Here is a 20,424-nt window from a genome sequence, read left to right on the forward strand (position 1 = left end):
GGGGGCGCGCCGCCGACCATGTGCTGGGAGCGCCGAGCGCCTGCAAGGAGGGGGCCGGCTTGGTGCGCGCGCGCGGGCCCACGTGGATCGGGGCCGCGCAAGGCACGCGCCCCGCCTGCCGGCTGCCGGGGCTGAGGGTCACGGAAGGTAACCGCGCTGCCATCGCGGGTCGCCCATCCCCGCCGACGCCTCTGGGGTCCTTGGCCCGACGCCCTCATCCCCCTGATTCGCGCGTGCCCGTGGGATCCCGGCCCGATCGGATCCCAGCACTTAGCTGCAGTGCGAGCGGGAGCGCGATTGAGCCCGGGGCGACCGAGTGCGCCCCTGCACCCCCTCTCCGAGCGCAGCTCCCGGGTCCGCCCGCGCCCTGAGGATTTGGGGAGCCAGTGAGGAGGCTTGGGGGGATGGAATGCGGGGGACAAGGGAGGCGCGCGTTTGGGCTGGTCCCGCGCGTCGCTGGTCCCGGACTGAACAGGTTCCTTCCAGTTTGGGTGTGAGCGGAGCACTCGCGGGATCCTGAGTTCCTCCTTTAGAGACCACTTCCCCCACAAAATTTCGTCAACTCGTGCGCCCCGCCAGTTCCCCTTCCGGGCATGGGGGGGTGCCTCAATGGGCCCCAAGGAGCCCGCGGCCGGGTGGCCGGTGGTGCACTGTCGTCTTCCCCCCAATACCTCCCTCCCCGCCCGTGCCGCCTTGTTTGCAGCCGCACCAGCCGCCAGCATCCGCGCTGCCCGAAAGGGATGGCAGAAGCCTGGCTGAGTCAGCATCTCCGCTTCTCCGTGCGCGCGCACCCGCCTAGGCGGCGTGAGCACAGGTGCACAGCAGCCTTACCCTCCCGGAGGCCTCTGTGGGGGTTCGGGAGCCCCGACACCTCCAAGCCACTTGGCCCCAAGGTCACTGTGAACTAAGTGGATGCTTCCCGGGAAGCCCGAGTTATTCCTGAGGACACCACATGTGTGAGGATTAGGGACTATTCAGAGCCAGAGGGGGCGCAAAGTTGGTTTCCTAGACTCCATCTCACACCTCTGGAGAAAAACTGGGAGGTGCTTCGCAGCAAAGGCGTGTTCTCCGCATTTCCCCAGGTTGCTTGGTTGTGGTTCAGAGATTGTCTTTCTGTGTTAGAAACTCCAGAGAACCTACTTTGGGACTGTGCCTGAAGAGTCGCCACAGGGAGGAGACCCTGTTCTAAATTTTAATAAAAACCCTTCCTTGCTCAATGATTTCCCCCACGATTTGGGAATGCAGTCATCCAGTGCTGTTAATAGGCTCTGGCGTGGGCTAAGTGGGGAAGCTAGTGTATTGGTACATGGTGTGTTATTACGGCCCCTGCAGTCCAGCCAGGCTACGACTGAATAATAGCCGGCAAATTTGTAAGCATAATTAAACCTTTCCCCCATCCCAGACACATGGTGTGGTCCACGCTGGCTTCAAACTTATATTTGAACCCCTGATCCTGGTTTGTGTTTGTTTTTCTAAAGACACGATCTCACTAGTCAAGCCAAGACTAGCCTAAAACTGAGGATCCTCCTGTCTCAGCCTCCAAAGCGACGGGATTATAGGTTTTCATAACCATGGTCTGTAACTGGTCTATATTACCTAGGCTAACCCGTCCTCCAGCCTCAGCCTGCACAGTAGATCTGACTACCGGCACGAGACACTCTGCCTGGCTGGAGATGGGTGTGCTTTTAAGATACGTTTTAAAGATGGGGCTCAGGCTATTCTTGGGCTTGCGATCTTCCTGTCTGTGCTTCCCAAGAGCTGAAAATGCTCGCATGTGCCGTGATGCCTACCTACCTTTTCAACCTCTTGAGTTTAAGAATTAGACGGTGCCCGAGGTCCTAGCCATCTATGAGTGATTAGCAGGATGAAACCGGGCTGTTGGAGGCCGTAACAACAACAAGGTAGAGTTGTTGTTGTTGTTGTTGTTGTTATTATTATTATTATTATTATTTTTACTTATTGTATATGAATACGCTGTCATTGTCTGATGACACCCAGAAGAGGGCGTCGGATCCCATTTCAGATGGTTGTGAGCCACCACTGTGTGGTTGCTGGGAATTGAACTCAGGACCTCTGGAAGAGCAGTCGGTGCTCTTAACCCCTGAGCCATCTCCCCAGCCCCAGGTAGAATTTCTAATAATATATTGCTACTATTTTATTATAACTAATTGTTTTATATTTGTGTGGGTTCCGATACTGAATTACGTGACGCCTGCGTGATTTTATGTGTTCGCTTTGTTTTGTTTTTCCAGACAGGGCTTCTCTGTGGAACAGCTCTGGCTATCCTGGAACTCTCTTTGCAAACCAGGCAGTCCTCAAACTCACAGAGACCTGACAAAGGTGTGGGCCACTAGGCCTGGCTTGTTTGGGTTTTTGAGATATATAATCTCATGAGGATGACCTCAAATTCCTGATCCTCTCTGTATTCACCTCCCAAATGCTTGGAATTATAGGTCTGGAATTATCGTGCCTGGCTCGTCCTGATGTGATTTGGTCCTATCAGTAGCCCTCTGCAAATGCATGATTCCCATTTTAGAGATGAGGCAAATCGAGGAAGAGAAGTGGTCACATGACATTTTTAGATTATAGCCACCCAGGCCTAGTTTGCAACTAGCGATCCAAAGTTGACTTGGACCACTGGTGTTTGGATGAGGAGAGGTAGCCGGAATCCAGCCTTGATGGATGACTTGCTAGTGCTGGTTAGAGACAGGCCTCACCTTTTCCCCTTGAAGCCCAGCGATTCAGGGCAAAAGATGAAAACCCCTGTTTTCCTCGCTTCTCCAGTACTGCATTGCCATGCTAATCAAAGCCCCCAAACAAAACTAACTTTGTTGAGTCCTAAATAAGAACAAAGAGACCTTTGCAGTCTAGAGTAGAGGACCAGAAAAATCAGGAAATTTAGCTAAGGGCCGGGCTGTACGGCTGTCCTCTTCAGTAGGTCAGTGGGAGTCTGTGAGGCAGGCAGACCCCCCTCTGTGTCTTCCTCTGCAGCAGGTGAGGCAATAAGTTTGCTCTGAGAGTCCCTCAGCATCTTCTTTCGGGTGTGTGTGGGGAGGGGAAACAGCTTCCTCAGAGCTGCCCCAGGCTCTCTTTTTTTTCCTCTAGTCTTCTTGCTTAGGGTCATTTGCATGAGAACAGATTCCTTTGTGCAAAGTTGGCCTGCCTGTTCCCTGTCCACACTTATAGTCTTTGGGGTGGGTTGCTAGGCAGATATGACCTTGGCTTGCAAGTAAGCTCATAGCTTTTACCAGCCTGTGAGAACTTCGTCTTGGGAAGCCAGCTGAAAGGAGGCTCCCCCAGAGCTCAGAGGGAGGGTCCTTAGAGCCTGCTTTGGGCTGCTGCGTCTTCAGGATTGTCCCAGAAGAGGAGAGCGTGTGAGGGGCCTATTCAGAAAGGCCTCAGCCTCTCAGGGTTCCACTTCCCTTCTTCCTGTCTCCGTCCCACCTCTGGTCGCCTACCCAAGGGCTTCTGTTCTGCTTGGTTGGTTTAGATGCTATTATAGTTAAGTCTTGCTTTTAAAAACGGTGATATCCAATTCTCTAGTGACAGAGAAGCTCCCCTCTGTGCTGTCTGGGACTCTTCAGTGAACTGAAGTATCCAGGTAGAGGGGCTGCGTGCTTAGCTTGTGGTCTGGACTCCCACTTAATAGGCTGTAGAAAGGAAAGAGAAACTTCACAGAGGGGCTGTGGGCATTTTGGAGAGGAACAGCTAGTGATCGAGGGGGTCACAGTCTGAACCCCAAAAGCCAAGAACAGCCACCCCATCCTTAAGCCAATGAAAGCAGCCAAATAAATAGAAACAGGAGAAAGGGGGTAATTTATTCAATAGAGTCACATTGGAAATGGGAATAAAGAGGTCTAGTGAGCCTCTCTCCAGACTTAAGTCCACCTGCAGGGTCCTGAAGGGAGAGTAAGGCTTAATTAAAGGGCCAGAGACATCTAAGTAACTCCCTTCGTCGAGGCGTGATTCTGCCCATCATTCTCTGAACTCCACCCCCACACTGTAAGATGATTTGACAAGTTATTACATCTGGGAGACAAGCTCCCCTTCTGGGTGATTCCTCTCCCTTCGCCCAGCATGAGGTTCTGGGGGAGGGGTATCTCCTAGTTGCGGGGGTGGGGGGGCGGTGGTCCATTATTTCAGTAGCCTGATAGTCAGGTGGAGAGACACAAGCGTCTTTCTCTTTTGAGTGTCTCCTTTTCTGCTGGGTTAGTTGTAACAGACAAGGACAGGATTCCCCACAGTGTCCCAGGCTCAAGGACTGAAAGTGTATAAGGGTTTGCTGCTGTGCTGGTCTCCCAGGGCACTTCCTTCCACAGAGTGTCACAGTCTGTGGCTCCTGGGGAGTTGAGTAGAATGGAGCTCTGTGGTGTGTAGAAGCAGCAGCGAGGATCTTGGGAAGTTTGGTGTGTGTGTGTGTGTGTGTGTGTGTGTGTGTGTAGGGAGTGTGAGCCAAAGGAGGGCCGCACGGAATGACAGGAAGGCAGGAGTGGGTGAGAGCATGTTGTATTTGGGGACAGTGAGGTCACTCAGCAGTGGGGGCCTCTGCGGATGTGCCGTCTATCACACCCGGTTATCATCCAGTGGCCTATTGATGACTTGCCCGTGGCTGTGTCTCATTAACTCTGGAGCAACTTGGATTTCAACACCACCATTTTTCTCTCCCAGCCTTCTCAGTCTTCCTAGCTCACGGCTCCCGCAATGTGTCATCCCCCTCGGAACATAGCCTTGGGCCTGTGGGGGGAGGGGGGGAGTCCTCAAAACAAACCCAGACAGTCAGAACAAAGTGTTAACCTCGTTGAATTTAGGAACGCATCCATGTGATACTGAGCTTCGTAATGTGACTTCGGGTCGTGAAAACTAATTCTGAGATGTTGGAGAGCGAGGTATTGAAACACTGGGCCAGTGAAATCCAGCTTCCCCCTGGACAATTTCTGAGGTGGCTCAACCTGCCACACTCCTCCTGACTTAAGGAAAATGAAAGCCGCTCTTCTTCTATCTGTGCCTCAAGAGAGTCCTCGGCTTCTTCTGTCTGTCTAAACAGACACTCATGGGTCCCCTGGAAGACAGATAGTCTTAGCCTGTTTTTTTTTTTTTTGTTGTTGTTTTTTTTTTTTTTAACTCTTTAGGAGCAAGATAGCTGCTTGCTTCCTGGTGGCTAGGAAGGACAGCGATAATGTAGTTCAAGGACTGCCCTATGGAGAAGAGGCCAGGAGAGGCCCTGCCTGGTTGGAACTCTGCTGTGGCCTCTGGAGACCTCCAGCATTCAGTGGGCTTGGGAGAGATGACCGGGAACTCTGATGCATGCTGTTACCTCCCACAAAACCCGCGCCTGGGGTGTGTTCCCTTCTCTGAATTATTTCTTTATATTTTTAAATAATTTATTTATTTTTACCTTATGTGCATTGATGTTTTGTCCATATGCATGTCTGTGTGAGGGTGTCGGATCCCCTGGAACTAGTGCGATAGACAATTGCAAGCCACCACATGGGTGCTGGGAATTGAACCAAGGTTCTCTGGAGGAGCAGTTGGTGCTCTTAACCGCTGAGCCATTTCTCCGGCCCCTCTGAACGATTTATTATCTAGTTCAGATGATAGGAAATATGTCCTACTGAAGGTAGGCTTTATCTCTTTTTTCTTTGGAGCGCGTGTGTGTGTGTGTCTGTGTGTCTGTGTGTGCGGGCACGCACGTGCAAGTGTGTGCACACAGGCCAGGCATCTTCTTCGATTGATCTCCACCATACTTTTTTGAGATCTGGTTCCTTGTTAAACCAGAAGCTCATCTTTCCAGCTAGGCTGAGTTGCCAACATCCCCGGGGATTCTTCTTGTCCCCATCTCCCCGCCACTGGGATCACACACACATCGCCTTGCCTGGCTTTTATGTCCGTGCTGGGGATCTGAACTCAGGTCCTCATCCTTGTGCAGCAGTCACCATCTCGTGAGTCCCTGATTTTCTTTTTCTTCTTTTCCCTTGGAGCTGGGGATAGAACCGACAGCCTGACACATGTTAGGCAAGCCCTCAACCACCCAACCACACCTCCAGCCCTCTAAGACAGCTTTTTTTAACAAGTGATTATCTGTAAGGAGAAGTCAGAAAAGGTCATCTGAGGTTGGAGGAAAGTGAGGCGATGAAGCTGGGTTTTCAGGGCAGGGCCAATCAGGCCGGGACTTCATTGTTCATCGTCAAATTCCCCCTTTCAGCAAATACTGATTGAACACTTTCTGGGCAAGGTACTGGGATTAGGCAGTGTATGAAACATAGTGAAGTTCCTACCATCGCTGAGTTGCTGGCATGCTGGGGCAAGTGTTTGGGATGGGTCCTATAGCTCCTACATCCAGCTAGCACAGCAAAAAGGAAAATCCTCCTTCCACCCCCATCCACCAGCCATTTAGACCTCATAGATCTAGTGCCCCAAACCAGGTTTGCTAGGAGAGAGCTTTTTACCAACAATACCCGCTGTCAGCAGGCTCTGCCCAGCAGAGGGACCTAGCTCACGGTTAGCAGAGATGAACAGAGGTCCCGTGACAAGGAGCTGTAGTTTGGGAGCTGGAAAGTGCAAACCAGAATGACCTTTCTGCCCTTGCCCTCCTTTCAACATTGCTCAGGCCCCAAGTGTCTGGGACCCTTGATGCTGTGCAGCGCTCGCTGACACACGGTTCCAGGAGAGACGCACAGGTCAATGGCTGCACGAAGTCTGGATTTCACCACCCAAGCTGCCAGTGCTTTAGTTCAACAGAAATTTCAGTAAGGTGCTGGGCTGTGGTCACCCTGTCTCCTGATAATCTTTTCAGTGCTCAAAGGAGAGACAGAAGCCCAATACAGGCCTTTCCAAATACTTGAGTTGTTTCGTTCTCCTGTGTTGTTGGAGGTGAAGGACATTCACTATGGCTTTGTCTCTAGCTAAGTGAGGAACCAGAGACACAGCGATTCTGTGTCATATCCAGTGTCACCGAGCTAGCAGGTGACTACGCTGAACTCATAATCTAGAAACACCCTCATGGGGCGTAGAATATAGATTAGTGGCAGAGTGTCTCGCCCACCTCGACCGGCAAGGAAGACACAACACCGTTGGATCCTTCTCTTTTTTTTTTTTGGAGCTGGGAACCGAACCCAGGGCCTTGTGCTTGCTAGGCAAGCGCTCTACCACTGAGCTAAATCCCCAACCCCCGTTGGATCCTTCTCAATCAGCCTTTATTGTAGGAACACCTTATTGATGATACGGGGACCCCGAGCAACAAAGGCACTTGTCTTATATATAAAACAGACTGTGGCTGTAAATTTGTCCACTGGGGATTGGTGGAGTATGAAATAACCTATTTAGCATGAATATCACCCTGGCCTTGTAGGTGCTGGGGGTATGCCAACACATGTGCTGTAGGTGTTTACCACAAATGACCAACGGATGTTGGCGCCATCTTTAGCCGCTCCCTACAGCAGAGGTCTTATCTAGCATGCAGCAGGCTCAGGGTTTGATCTCCAACACCCCGGAAAAGAGAAGGGAGCTGGGGAGATGGCTCAGTGGTTCAAGGGCTTACCATTCAAGCTTGAGGGCTCGTTCAGATTCCTAGCAGCCATGTAAACGCCAAGGGTGGGCATGGCAGGCCCTCGGGAGCCAAGCCACCAGGAGCTCCTCCGTGGCTGGTATGTGGCTACCTCATGGCTACATTGGTTCTCTCCATTAATCCTGTCAGACCACCTCCATCCTGGTGACATCTCCCGCCCTCATTACCTCCTAGGTACCATCATCTCCTGGGGAGGTAAGCCTTGTCATCCCAGGTTCAGGGGTCTGATGAGAACAAACTTTCAACTTGAATCAGGTTTTACTCTTACACCCTCTATCCATCTGCAGAGGAGGAGAGACAGAGCTGAAGAAGCATTTTATGTAATAATACCGTAGGGGACACAAGTTAGCTAAAGCCAAATTTGGGAAAATGAAATGTATGGAGCAAACAAGTCCATTTGGTTTTGGGTTTCTGTTTTTTAATGTATATTGCAGGCAGAAGGAGAGGGGAGCATTTAAATGAGAAGGAACAGGGACTGAATGCATTGCACGCCAGGGAGACCTTGCCTAGATCTGGCTTGGAATAAAGAGCTGCGTCATGCTTATGAAAGCTGTCTGTGGCAGTGCGTACCGGTCGTCCCTGTGCTTGCTGAGATGGCCTTTCAGTGACCAGGTTATGGGGATCATCATCAATGGATTAACCCACCAATGACTCCAGGCCAGCCTATCTCAAAACAAACCAAAACCAAAACCAGGTGTCTGGGAGATAGCCCAGTGGGTAAAGTGCTTGTGTGTAAGGCCGTGAGTCCCTTGCCTCACACACTACACACACATGCACACACACCACACACACATATACACACACCACACACACACGCACACATTACACACATACATACACATACATACCACACATACACACACCTATACACACATACACACATACATATACACACACCTACACACACCACACACATACACACCACACACACATATACACACATTACACACACATACATATACATACATACATACCATACATACCCACACACAAACACATATACACACACCTACACATACATACCACACACATACACACACCACACACACATATACACACATTACACACACATACATATACATATATACATACCCACACACAAACACACACATACACACACCTACACACACATACCACACACATACACACACATACATACACACATACATACACACACATACCACACACATACACACACATACATACATACACATACACACTACACACATACACACACACACACACACACACACACACACACACACACACACACACACCCTGAGCTGTGGGGTTGAGCTTGCAGTCCAGCCAGTCTAGTCTGAAAGACAGATAACTCCTGAGGAATAATACTCAAAGTTGAGTCCTACATACACACACACACACACACACACACACACACACACACACACACCACACCACACCACACCACACTAAAAATTTAAAAACAAATTAAAAAAATATTTGTTGGCATTGGGTCAGTAACAAATAATTATTAATCTATAAAAATTGTAGCTATTTAATTTTTTTCCATCTTTTAGAGCACTGTATAGGAATATTTGTTGCTCAACTTGTTGCTGTAACAAAATGCTTACAGAAACAATGTATATTTTGGCTCACGTTTCAGAGGCTTCAGCAGTGGGTGGCTGGCCCCATTGCTCTGGGTCTGGAGGGGCGGAACATCAGGCTGGAGAGCACAGCCAGGCAGCGGAGTGACAGGAAACATCTGGGGATAAGATATACAATGATTTGCCTTGAATTAGGTCTCACTTCCTAATGGTCCATTCAGTTCCGAAGTCGTTGGTGGGTTAACCCATGGAAGAAGTTTGTATCCCCATAAATCATTCACTGAAAGCCCATCATGGGCCTTGAAAGATGGCACGACAGTTAAGATCAAAAACTATTTTCGTACAGGACCTGAATTTGGTTTCTGGCACCCATGCTGTGACTTAACCCATCTGTAACTGTAGCTCCATGGAACCTTATGCCCTCTTTTTGACCTCTGCAGGCTCCTGTACTCCCATGGTCTACGTACGTACACCCCGGCACACTCACACACATACAATCAAATAAATAAACAGATCTGAAAGCAGAGGCTGGAGAGATGGCTTAGCCGTTAAGAGAACCAGCAGAGGACCTGGGTTCAGTTCCCACTTCCTATACAGCGGCTCATGGCGGACTGTAACTCCTATTCCAGGGGACCCGATGTCCAGTTTTGACCTCCACAGGGACCACACAACTAGAATAAAAAAGAGAAACAATCCCATGTTTCGAGAAGGGAGGGGCAAAGGGATGCGGAGGGGGCAACATCTTGATCAGACTGGCCGGGAGTTGATACTAGTTGGGTTTACGCTCAGGGTTAAGTAGGTGTGAGCGTCTCAGAGTTTGTATGTCTCACCACATCCGCAATGAAGTGCTTCACAAGTAATAAGCAAATGTGGCTTATAAAAACATCTTTAAGATTGACCTTACTGTTCTCGGCGGTGAGGTTCAGGTGTGTGACCCCGAGCCCTCTCCCCTTGGTGCTTCGCTTTCTCCAGTAGGGGAGCGAGGTTTAAAGTCAAGATGGGGCTCAGGCAAACAGCTGCTCCTTCAGGTCTTCTGTGCTTCTAGAACCAGATTTAATTTCTGAAGGGCTCCTAGGCCTTTGGATGCATGGCCTGAGGCCACTTTGGCACTCCCAGGTTGGCTTTTGTCACATGGTTTCTGTCTGCGACAATCTCCACAGGTGGTCTTGGCCTACACCTGGACAGGATGTCCTTTCTCTCCCTGTGATGACTTTCCTGGCTCCCAGAAGGGAAAAACAGGATCTGGGTGGAGATGCATAATGCATAAATAAATATGGAAATAAAGGTCTTAGTGGATTAAGTGGAATGGTTTTCCTAACCTCAGCGAATATATTCTGTTTTGGCTTTTCAAGACAGTGTCTCTTTGTGTAGTCCTGGCTGTCCTGGAACTCTCTCTGTAGATCAGGGTGGCCTCAAACTCAAGAGATCTGCCTGCCTCTGCCTCCTAAGTGCTGGGATCAAAGGCATGCACCACCACTGCCCGGCTTCAGTGGGGTCATCTCATCAAAGATGTGTCAATTATTTTTCTCCCTTGCTGTGACAAAATAACCAGTGAAAGGAAGGGAAAGAGAGGAGGAAGGGTGTGTTTGGCCTGCTAGAAGGCACAGTCAATCTTTTGAGAGTGACAGGATGTTCTCATCTGTGAAGTTCAGGCTGGAGAACTCCCCACCCCCACCAAGGGGCGAAGCAAAATTTAAGGAGTCACCACACTTAGGCTCTGTGAGTTTGGGGTGTCCCTTGATCATGGACTACCTCTGTCTCCTACACTCTATAGGTGGCTGCCTCTGTCTCCTACACTCTGTAGGTGCTTCTGTCTCCCTCAACCCACACTCTCCTCACGTAGACATTCTGAATGTCTTGACTTCTTCCCCTTCTGACATCTCCCAGGGATTCTGTTACTGTGTCATCTCGCCATCTTGCCATTTAGCCCTCTCACCAGCCTTCCTCTGCCTTCCAGTCTGTGTTGCTCTCTATTCACTCGGGTCATCTCAGGAGAGGGAACCTCAGCTGAGGAAATACCCCCACAGATTGGCTTTGTAGGCAATTCCATGAGGGCATTTTCTTGATTAATGATTGAAACGTGAGGGCCCGGCCAGTGGACAATGCTGTCCCTGGGCAGTCCTGGCTGGTATAAGAAAGCAAGCTGAGTAAGCCAGGGAGAGCAAACCTCTAGGAGCCTGCCCTCACTTCCCTTGGTAGTGGACTAAGCTATAAGATGAACTAAACCCTTTCTTCCCTAAGTTGCTCTTGGTCATGGCATTTATCCCAGCAATAGGAGGCCAGCTTGTCTTCACAATTACTTCTTTGTGGCTTGCCACCTGCTCTAGATCTCGGCCTTCCCTGATCACTCTGCCCGTGGTGCCCTTGGCTTATTATATGCCTTTGTCTCCCAAGACTCTTCGACTGCCTTTTGGGCGGGATTACCCTGAACCCCCTTTTCACTGTGCACCTGCCCACTCCACACATCTGACACCTTTCTGCTTCTGCTTTCACAGCTCTCCTGTTTTACTTTCTCCATGTTCCCCTCCCCCAGAGCAAACCAAAGTGGTGCAAGGGTAGGGATTTTTGTCTGTTTCATTCATGGCTGCGTGCACAGCACCTAGATTACCGTGCTAGTGCACACATGGTGCACCAATGATTGAGTGCCTGGGAGAACCACCCCTGACCTTGTGTGGACAGCTGGTGCCCCCCAGGCCTCTCCTGGTAAGTCCCCATGTGACTCCTGGCCCCTTGCCAGCGTATAGGCTGTGCCCTGAGTTGGCTGGCGAAACAACAGGACTCTGCAATCAGACACTTAACTTCTCCTTTCTCCTTTGTCTTTGTTGGCCTCAGTTCATCTGAAGCTTCGTTTCTGGAAAACCAACACAGCCCCGAGCCAGAAAGGTCTGTCCAACCTCCTTGTTGTTTCAGCTGTTTTCAAGGTTCTCTAGGAGGATGCTTGACCACAGGGAGGTCTGTGGGAAGCCAGGGTCAGGTGATGGGGTGGACGTCCAGCCCGAGGTCACGGAGACGCTGTTCAGCCCATCTGCAGCTCGCCTCAGAGCATGCAAGCCTCGGCAGAGAGCCTGTTTGTGGGTCCTTTCTTTATCCTCACCCATAAGTGAGCCTGGACACTAAAGGGAAGCAAACCTTTGACATACCTTTCTACAGCCTTTCTTTATAGCTAAGCTCAGGGCTTGGGGTTGGGGTTGGGGTAGGTAATGGAATAGCATGTGGGAGGGGCTTAGGTTCAACCTCTAGAATCCCAACCAACCAAGTTGGGGAGGGGCGGGTAGGGAGGACATGAGTGGTTGGTGAAGTTGATTGGCAGCTGAGGTTTGCTCTACCGCCTGGGGAAGTAGAGGAGCCTATGACACCTGCACGGCTGGGATCTATCACAGTCGGCTGGAGCAGGCAGTGGCCTTCGTTTTGCAAGGCATAGCGATAAATGGCCCAGAACCTTCCACTAAAGCGGAAAGAAGAGTGAATGCTTAGCTTGTCCAAGACTCCTCCTTTGCTGGCACTGTCGGGGAGGAGAGCTCCTTGCCGGTGCTTGCCCTCTTACACTTTTCTGTGTGCCCATTTATGTGACATGTGTCTGTCCCTGGGTGACGTTCGTCTGTCCATGGCTGCGCATGTGTATCAAGAACAGAGGCTAACCTCCGATGTCTTTCCTCAGGACACTTCCCACGTTGCATTATGAGCCGAGGTCTTTCACCTGCCTGGGAACTTGTTAATTTGGTTACGCTGGCTGGTCAGAAAGCCTCAGGGATCTGCGTGCTGGGAGGAGCAGCCCTCCCTCTGCACCACACTGGTCTTTTTCACATCCTCACACATCCATAAGCAGGTACATTACCGACAGAGTTATCTCAATCACTTCGGTGGTCTCTCTAGCCCCTCCTTCCTGAAAGAGATTCATTCATAGAAACCGAATTGGGAAAGTGACACCAGATCAGCTCCCAGGGCATTCCAGGGGGGGGGGGGAGCATTTTCCTTAGGACAAAGAAGTGTAGAATCTCAGTCTGAATCTTTACTGAAACCTGCGGTCCATCCTTTGACTTGAAAGGAAATAAGCAGAAAGGGCTTAAATGTCCCCTGGGAGGTATGGATATGAAGAATTCTGCAGTAGTCGGCTGGCTAAGGGACCTCATTTCTAGTCTATGAAAATTGGAAGTGCAGCGTTAATGCCTCCCCCAAAAATCCTCAAAGGAATGTCCCACCATGGAACTCTGAAGGAAAACAATCTAGTTTGATTTCCACTTTAATTTTAGCTTCCTTCTTTAATGAATTTCCCCCCTGGAATTCTCGTAAGGTCAGGTCACCCAGAGATGGATTATTGACCAGAAATGAGGCCAGGCTAGTGCCCTAAGCCAAACAGCTTTAAGAAGTGAAGTCTCTTGTGGCCCTTGCTCCTGGGTAAAAGCCAGCAGGAGGCTGGGAACTAACCAGCAGGTGAACGAGTGTTTGCTGAGCACCCTCCTTATGCAAGAGTCTTCCAGAAAGGGAGAAGTCTTTGGGATCTCAAGATTGGTGAATACCACTTGAATAACCAAGTGCGAAATAAGTCCTTTTGGGAAGTGGAAGGGTTTGCATTTCCAAACAGTTGGCTCATGGGCCTCCAGATGTGACTTCTGTTTATCTTGAACGAGGATGACTCCGTCCATTCGTTTGCTTTTTATCGAGATCTTCTAGAACTCCCATCCACTGAAGCTAACAGTGGAGTTAGCTGGTCACAATGTCTGACTATGGGGATTGGCTCAGTGGGTAAAGGAGCTTGCCGCCAAAACTAACAGCCTGAGTTTGATCCCCGGGACTCACTGGATGGAAGGAGAAAACCGACTCCTGCAAGGTGTCTTCTGGCCTCCACATGTGAGCACCACGGTGTGTGTAAATGAATATAGGCACAAAAATATGTTATTATTTTTTCTTTTTGTGATGAGGGTCTCACTTTATAGTCCTGGCTAGCCTAGAATTTGCTACAGAGACCACTCTGGCCGCAAACTCATTAGAGATCCACCTGCATCTGCTTCCCAAGTGCTAGGATTGAAAGAAACACACCACTATGTCTGGCTCTCAAAGAAATATAATTTGAAATATATATATAAACATATGATTATACAAATAATATAATTATAAAAGTGTATATAAAAGAATATAAAATTATAGTATATTATTATATAAATAATACATATTTATATTATATAAAACAAAAGAAATAGCATGTGAAATAGCAAATAGCTCCAGTCTATAGCAATTTTGTACATTACAGATTGTTTCTTTGATTCTCTCCTATGGGTGGAAGACTGTTATTCTAGAATTTCAACATTGTGTCACCTTGCAGGTTTAGAGCCTTTACGTAAACAAGGAGTGACCTGACTGTATTCTCAGCCCTGTTTGCCACCTCCATGTGGACAGCTAGCCTCTTGTCTCAGAACCAAGTCTGACACGCTTCAGGTTTGCCCACTGGAGCTGAGTCATCTCCAGGTAGGCCGTGCAGTTCCCTTTTTCTTCTAGGCCTGGAGTGATATTTTTAATCCTCCAGCATCTCACTACTCCAAGAGTGAACCAAGGACAAAGGGTGTAGTTCTCACCTGGGAGCCTGCTCAAGTCCATATCTCAAAGCCATGTGTGACAGCTTGCACCTGCCATCCAGAGCGAGAGGAGGAGGAGGAGGAAGAGGAGGAGGAAGAAGAGGAGGAGGAGGAAGAAGAGGAGGAGGAAGAGGAGGAGGAGGAAGAGGAGGAGAAGGAGGAAGAGGAAGAGGAGAAGAAGGAGGAGGAGGAAGAGGAGGAAGATGAGAAGGAAGAAGAGGAGAAGGAAGAGGAGGAGGAAGAGGAGGAGGAGGAGGAGGAAGAGGAAGAGGAGAAGGAGGAAGAGGAGGAAGAGAAAGAAGAGGAGGAGGAAGAGGAGGAGGAGAAGGAGAAGGAGGAAGAAGAGGAGGAGAAAAAAGAGGAGGAGGAGAAAGAGAAAGAGAAAGAGGAGGAGGAGAAAGAGAAAGAGGAGGAAGAGAAAGAGAAAGAGGAGGAGGAGAAAGAGGAGGAGGAGAAAGAGAAAGAGGAGGAGGGGGGGGTGTCAGGAACTCAAGGTCGTCCTGTGCTCTGTATTGAGTTTGGGCCACGTGAGATCCTGTCTTGAAAAATCAGTCCAAGGAACAGAGAACGATCCCCAGCCTTCCCACTGGATTGGCTGCTTTGTTTGGTTTTTGAGAGTGGGACTCCGACTGGTCTTCAACTGGCTATGTAGTAGAGGATGACCTTGAACTTCAGACCTTTCTGCCCCACCCCTACTTCCAGAGTGCTGGGATCCTGGATCTACCTCACCACGAACAGTTTATGGAATGTGGGGATCGAACCCAGGGCTTTGCGAGTGTGCATGGTAAGCAAGCACTCTGCAGCACGCCGAGCCCCAGCCCCAGCCCTGACTTTGCTGATTCATATGCACGCCTGGGTATGAGAACCTTTGGCTGAACGGTGTCTGACAGCACAGTCTTGTGCGTGCTAAGTTACAATGAGCTACACCTTCCAGCCCTAGATTCTCTTACTAAAAATGCCATGATTGGAATGGACGGAGACGTGCTTCTGTTTACTTTTTGGGACTTTGCCGGCAGCGTTTAATTATGAAACACACAGAGAAACGGAAAGCATTCTACAGAGATGACTTATGTCCTCTACCTAGATCTATTATAAACTTGGTTTTCACGAGTCTCCCTTTTTTTTTTTTTTTTTCCCAAATTAATTTCTCCGGGGGAGGCTGTTTGTTTGCTTTGGGATAGCATCTTACATATCCCAGGCTGGTCTCACAGTAGCTGGGAATTACTTTAAACTCTGGTCCTCTTGTATCTACCTCACAAGTGCCTGGTTTATGAGGCACTGGGGATTGAACCTGGAGCTTTGTGCATTCTAGGCAAGCACTCTGTGAACAGAGCTGCATATCCTCAGCCTCCTAGGTTAACTCATGCCAAGGATTTCTTAGGGGAACATTTAGGCTATCCATGTCATGGCCATTCTTAGCCATTGTGTATTGATCACAAGACTTTCCTTTTTTAAACTCTTTCTTTTAAAATTCTCAATGAGTTTGGCCCTTTGTGGTGGTAGGGGAGGGGAGGCACCAGGGAGAGGTTAGCAGACTGGGAGCTAGCTGACCCAGGACGCTAGGGCTCGGTTATCCTCATTCATAGCGTGTGTGAATCGCAAAGGAGTCATCTCTAATGCGACTGCCAACCCTGTTACTATAGGTCCATTGCAAATATTATTGCTGCCCTTGTTTTCCAGGGGGAAGAAACTGACGAGCCAGTTAAACACTCGAAGACGAAGGAAAACATCTGTTGGCGTGGAAAAGTGATTATTTCCCAAGCTACCGAGTAAAACACAACAGGCCTGGCTGTTTGAACTCTGGTTTCTTGTCAGATTTTCTTCTTTCAGGAAACCTTACAGAAAGCTCCCACCATCTGGAACTCAGAGACTCATCTGGGAGCTGACTGTGGCTTCTAGAAGATCCAGGTGTTCTGCAGATGTGAGAATGTATCCCACAGTCACCAGATGAAGCCCTAAGCAGATGCAAGGCTTGTGTTATAGCCTTAGCCTCCCTGAGTGCAAAGGGTCACTTCCTGGCTAAGTGGCCAGGAGCGGTTATTGACGTTGATGTCTGAATGCTGCACCTGACCAGTCATCTGATTAGGCTGTGATGAGAAGACATCTTGAGGGGACCAACCCGACTTTGGGGGGGGACCACATTCTTGACTTTCTTAGATTAGGATTCCATATGGGGACCTGGTTTCTGTAGCCCCTGCCATCCCTGTAGCCATCGCTAACACCAGTGTGTTCTTGACAACTGGACTCCTTGGTGACTTCCTGCACTGAAGGTGAACAAAGAGAAAACTCTTCGAGAGATTCATGTGGTGGCCAGATATCACTTCACGGAGACAACAGGAAGTCGTTGTGTCCTACCATGGGCTGGCTCTTTCTAAAGGTTTTGTTGGTTGGCATGGTTTTTTCTGGACTTCTCTACCCGTTCGTGGATTTCTCTATCAGTGGGGAAACAAGAGCCCCCAGACCAAACATTGTGATCATTTTGGCTGATGACATGGGATGGGGTGATCTGGGAGCAAACTGGGCAGAAACAAAGGATACCACCAATCTTGACAAAATGGCTTCTGAAGGAATGAGGTGAGTCTTGAGAAAGCCAAGCAGAGCTTCTTCGTCATTCCAGTCTTTTGCTGGGGGTGCAGGCAGTGTGAGTACTTCTATTTGCTTTACATTATAAGTGTGTTTCGCCAGTGTGCATGCGTGTGCACCATGTACATGCGTGTCTGTTGGACCCCAAGGAACTGAGATCACAAATGGTTCTAAGCCAACATGTGGGTGCTGGGAATTGAACCCAGGTCCCCTTTAAGGGCAGCAAGCACTCTTATCTGAAGAGCCATCTCTCCATCCCTGCTAAAGCACCTTAATGAGCCATTGATGAGTCTATGTGACTTTCATTGCTTTATTGATTTGTCGTATTTGAAGTCGGTATAGCATCATACAGATGTCTGTCCATGTATATACTTACTTTCCTGTTATCCGTCCGTATGTCCCATGCTCATCCATATGCCCATCACCCGTTATCCTCCAATCAATCGTCCAATCCACGGATCTATCCATCCATTTACCCGTCATCCATTTGTCTTCTGTCCATCCACCAGTCCATCTATGCGCCTGCTCAGCCATCCAGCTGGTCACTTGGTAAGATGTCTGTATGTGAGAATTTAGAGGTGGACAAGACAAAATTCCCTGCCCCCAAGTTACTCACTTTCCAAAAGGGGAGACAGGTTAAGAGGGAAGGAGAGCATTTTACAAATGCTCACACCGGGGGTTTTTAGAGTCCAGAGGGGAAGGGCGTTCAAGGGAATGGGTGGGACGACAAAAGCGAGTATGTATGTTCTGACATGTGTAGTGTTTATAGGGCGCCCATTGCAAAGCCTCATTCAAGTCCCAGCCCCTTTCCTCACTTATATGGGGAAGAAGTGTCAAGAGCTTGCAGACTTCTTTGATTCCCCTTTGGGTCACTGCTGGTCCAGTTGGACGCAGGGGCATGGCTGGCCAGCATGGATCCTGTCTGTGTTTTGTAAAACACCTACATTTGGCTCAGTGGGAATGGCTCATGCTCACTGCCAGGGGCAGCCTGGGGAACCTCTTCTCAGAGTTTCTGCCTCATACCTTCCAGAACTTGGAGCTTCCCCGTTGAGATAAAGACCCTCACCTCTGACTTCACCTTCTTCAGCCATCAAACTTATCCCAGCCAAGGGGAACTTTCTGGATTCTTCTTCTTCCAATCATCCAGAGACATTTAAAACCCGAACCCCATAAAACACCTCACAAACTCTCTCCTCCGCTTCTCCATCTTGTGGCTGGCCTGGCTTCAGCTGTCACTGGCCTAGGCAAGCCCCCCTATACTGACCTGTGTGCCGAACACTTCCTGTACTCACAGTCCACTTCCTGTGCTCACTTTGTTCACTTCCTGTTTCTAGTTGCTGCTCACCACTTAAGTCTCAGTTCCCCATGTGTCAGGTGCGCTCTGCCCTTGTAGCTTTACATGATGAGTCTTTTCATAGCTGACCACGTGGGTCATGTTAAATAGCAGCCCCCTCCCCCTTCCAAATTCGCATCTGTCCAGGGTGTTAAGTGTTACGGTTCTGAGGGGGAAGGGTTTCCCCATAGAAGAGCCTCAGCTTTGAAGAGACAGGTATCCTGGCAACCGGGACTCAAAGAGTACCCCAAAGTCACACTGTACAACAAACCTCACACCAGATTTATTGGGAAAGACACAAGAGAGTGGCTGCCTCTGGTTGAGTAAGAAGGAACAAGGAACTGAACTAGAGGCAGGCCTTACACAGGGTTTCTTGGGGATGGAGTTTTGCACGGTGGGGATTGGTGGGATTTCAAGTTCTGAGTTTGAGGTGAGCCCAGGGATTAGTTGGAATTTCGAGCTCTAGGATTGGTGGGTTCCCAAGTTCAGTAACTGGTGGGTTTTCAAACCTAGCAGCGAGCTTCCGACCTTTTACCCTACACCCAGAACCCCCGCGTCTTCACAAATGCAGGATCTTGATGATTTGGGGTGGAAGCAAACACAATGACTATTGTGGTTGTAAGAGTTGTGGGGGAGCAGGGCACAGTGGTACAAGCCTGTGAGTCTAGTACACAGGAGTCTTAGGCAGAAGGAAAGCCAAGAATTAAGGCTATCCTGGGCCACATAGACTCCCACTACCACCTCTAAACCCCAAACCCAGTGAAAAAACACAGAAGATACAGAAGCAGTAAATAGAAGGATAAAGTGATCAGAGGGAAATGTCTACCAAGGAGGATTGCCGTCAGCCACAGGAAGTTTGGAGAGAGACAGAATAGATTCTCCCTCAGCTTCCAGAGGAAACCAACCCTGCTGAGACGGTCATCTAAAATCTTTGGCGTCCTGCACTGCTGCTTCAAGCCATGCAGTTGCAATTTGTTGCATTAGCAACAGAAAACACACACACACACACACACACACACACACACCACACACACACACACACCACACACACACACACACACCCTTCCTAGCTCTGGACTGCAGAGAGAAAAGTAACTTGTCTTCCCGGCGTAAGCACAAGGCTTCCTGTATAAAGAGCAATTAATATCCGCTCATCAATAGATGGACTTTAGAGCCAGCATCCTGGGGCTCACCTGTCTGTACTCTCAGCTCGCTAGAAGCTGCATCAGGAAGCCGGCAAGTTTAGGGCAATCTTACCTCAAAAACAGAGGGTGTGTGGGAGCTGGTTGACATAGTTTTTAAAATGGCATCTTTTTTGTTATTGTTTGTTTCTCTGTGTGACTTCCCTGGCTGTCCTGGAACACGTTCTCTATCGAATCTGGGCTGGCTTTGAACTCACAGAGTTCTGTGTGCCTCTACCTCCCAAGTACTGAGATTAAAGGCATGCGCCGCCATGCTTGTCATCCATCTTGAGTTTTATATGCTGAGTCCCCCCACCCCCACCGCAGGGAGACAGCTTCTCCAGACACATCTCCCCACATACCTGGCTTCTAAATTTTTAAGAACTTCTACTTGACTATTCCAGTGGGTTCGCCAAGAGCCATCTGAATTAACATTGTTTAAGCTGAGATCTGGGTGGCCCAGTCACCTCTCTCCCAAGTTGCTCCACGGATGCCCTACTCTGGGCAGAAGCGGGCGGGGTGCAAGCTCAGTCTGGTGGGGACTCCATTACTCTGCTCCTCTGAGCCCTGAGGATGGTCAGGTGGATGGCGCTCAGTCACGAGGTCGGTGGCTTTCCATTCTGTGTGT

General features: G+C 49.4%; 1 protein-coding gene across 13 annotated transcripts in view; it reads left to right on the forward strand.

Annotated features, from left to right (window-relative positions):
• The window catches only part of Arsg (arylsulfatase G), a 138,919-nt gene that overhangs the window by 33,855 nt on the left and 84,640 nt on the right, over positions 1 to 20,424 (forward strand). For 4 of the 13 annotated variants that reach the window (XR_015630682.1, XM_087572478.1, XM_087572487.1 and 1 more), the window contains one exon: positions 16,380 to 17,273. The exons of 1 other annotated variant lie outside the window; for it this stretch is intronic. Coding sequence is in view for 11 of the 12 variants with exons in the window: in XM_087572478.1 (XP_087428604.1) it covers positions 17,056 to 17,273 (218 nt within the window). In the remaining variant the exon portion in view is untranslated. Of the gene's footprint in view, positions 1 to 82; positions 148 to 5,129; positions 5,338 to 11,961; positions 12,013 to 12,787; positions 12,956 to 14,449; positions 14,593 to 16,379; positions 17,274 to 20,424 lie in introns of those variants that run through there. 8 more of the 13 variants (XM_087572480.1, XM_087572486.1, XM_087572479.1 and 5 more) reach the window with 5 other exon arrangements.

The sequence above is a fragment of the Rattus norvegicus genome, chromosome 10 (genome assembly GCF_021556685.1).
Source record: "Rattus norvegicus strain SHRSP/BbbUtx chromosome 10, alternate assembly SHRSP_T2T, whole genome shotgun sequence".
In the NCBI taxonomy this organism is placed as follows: domain Eukaryota; kingdom Metazoa; phylum Chordata; class Mammalia; order Rodentia; family Muridae; genus Rattus; species Rattus norvegicus.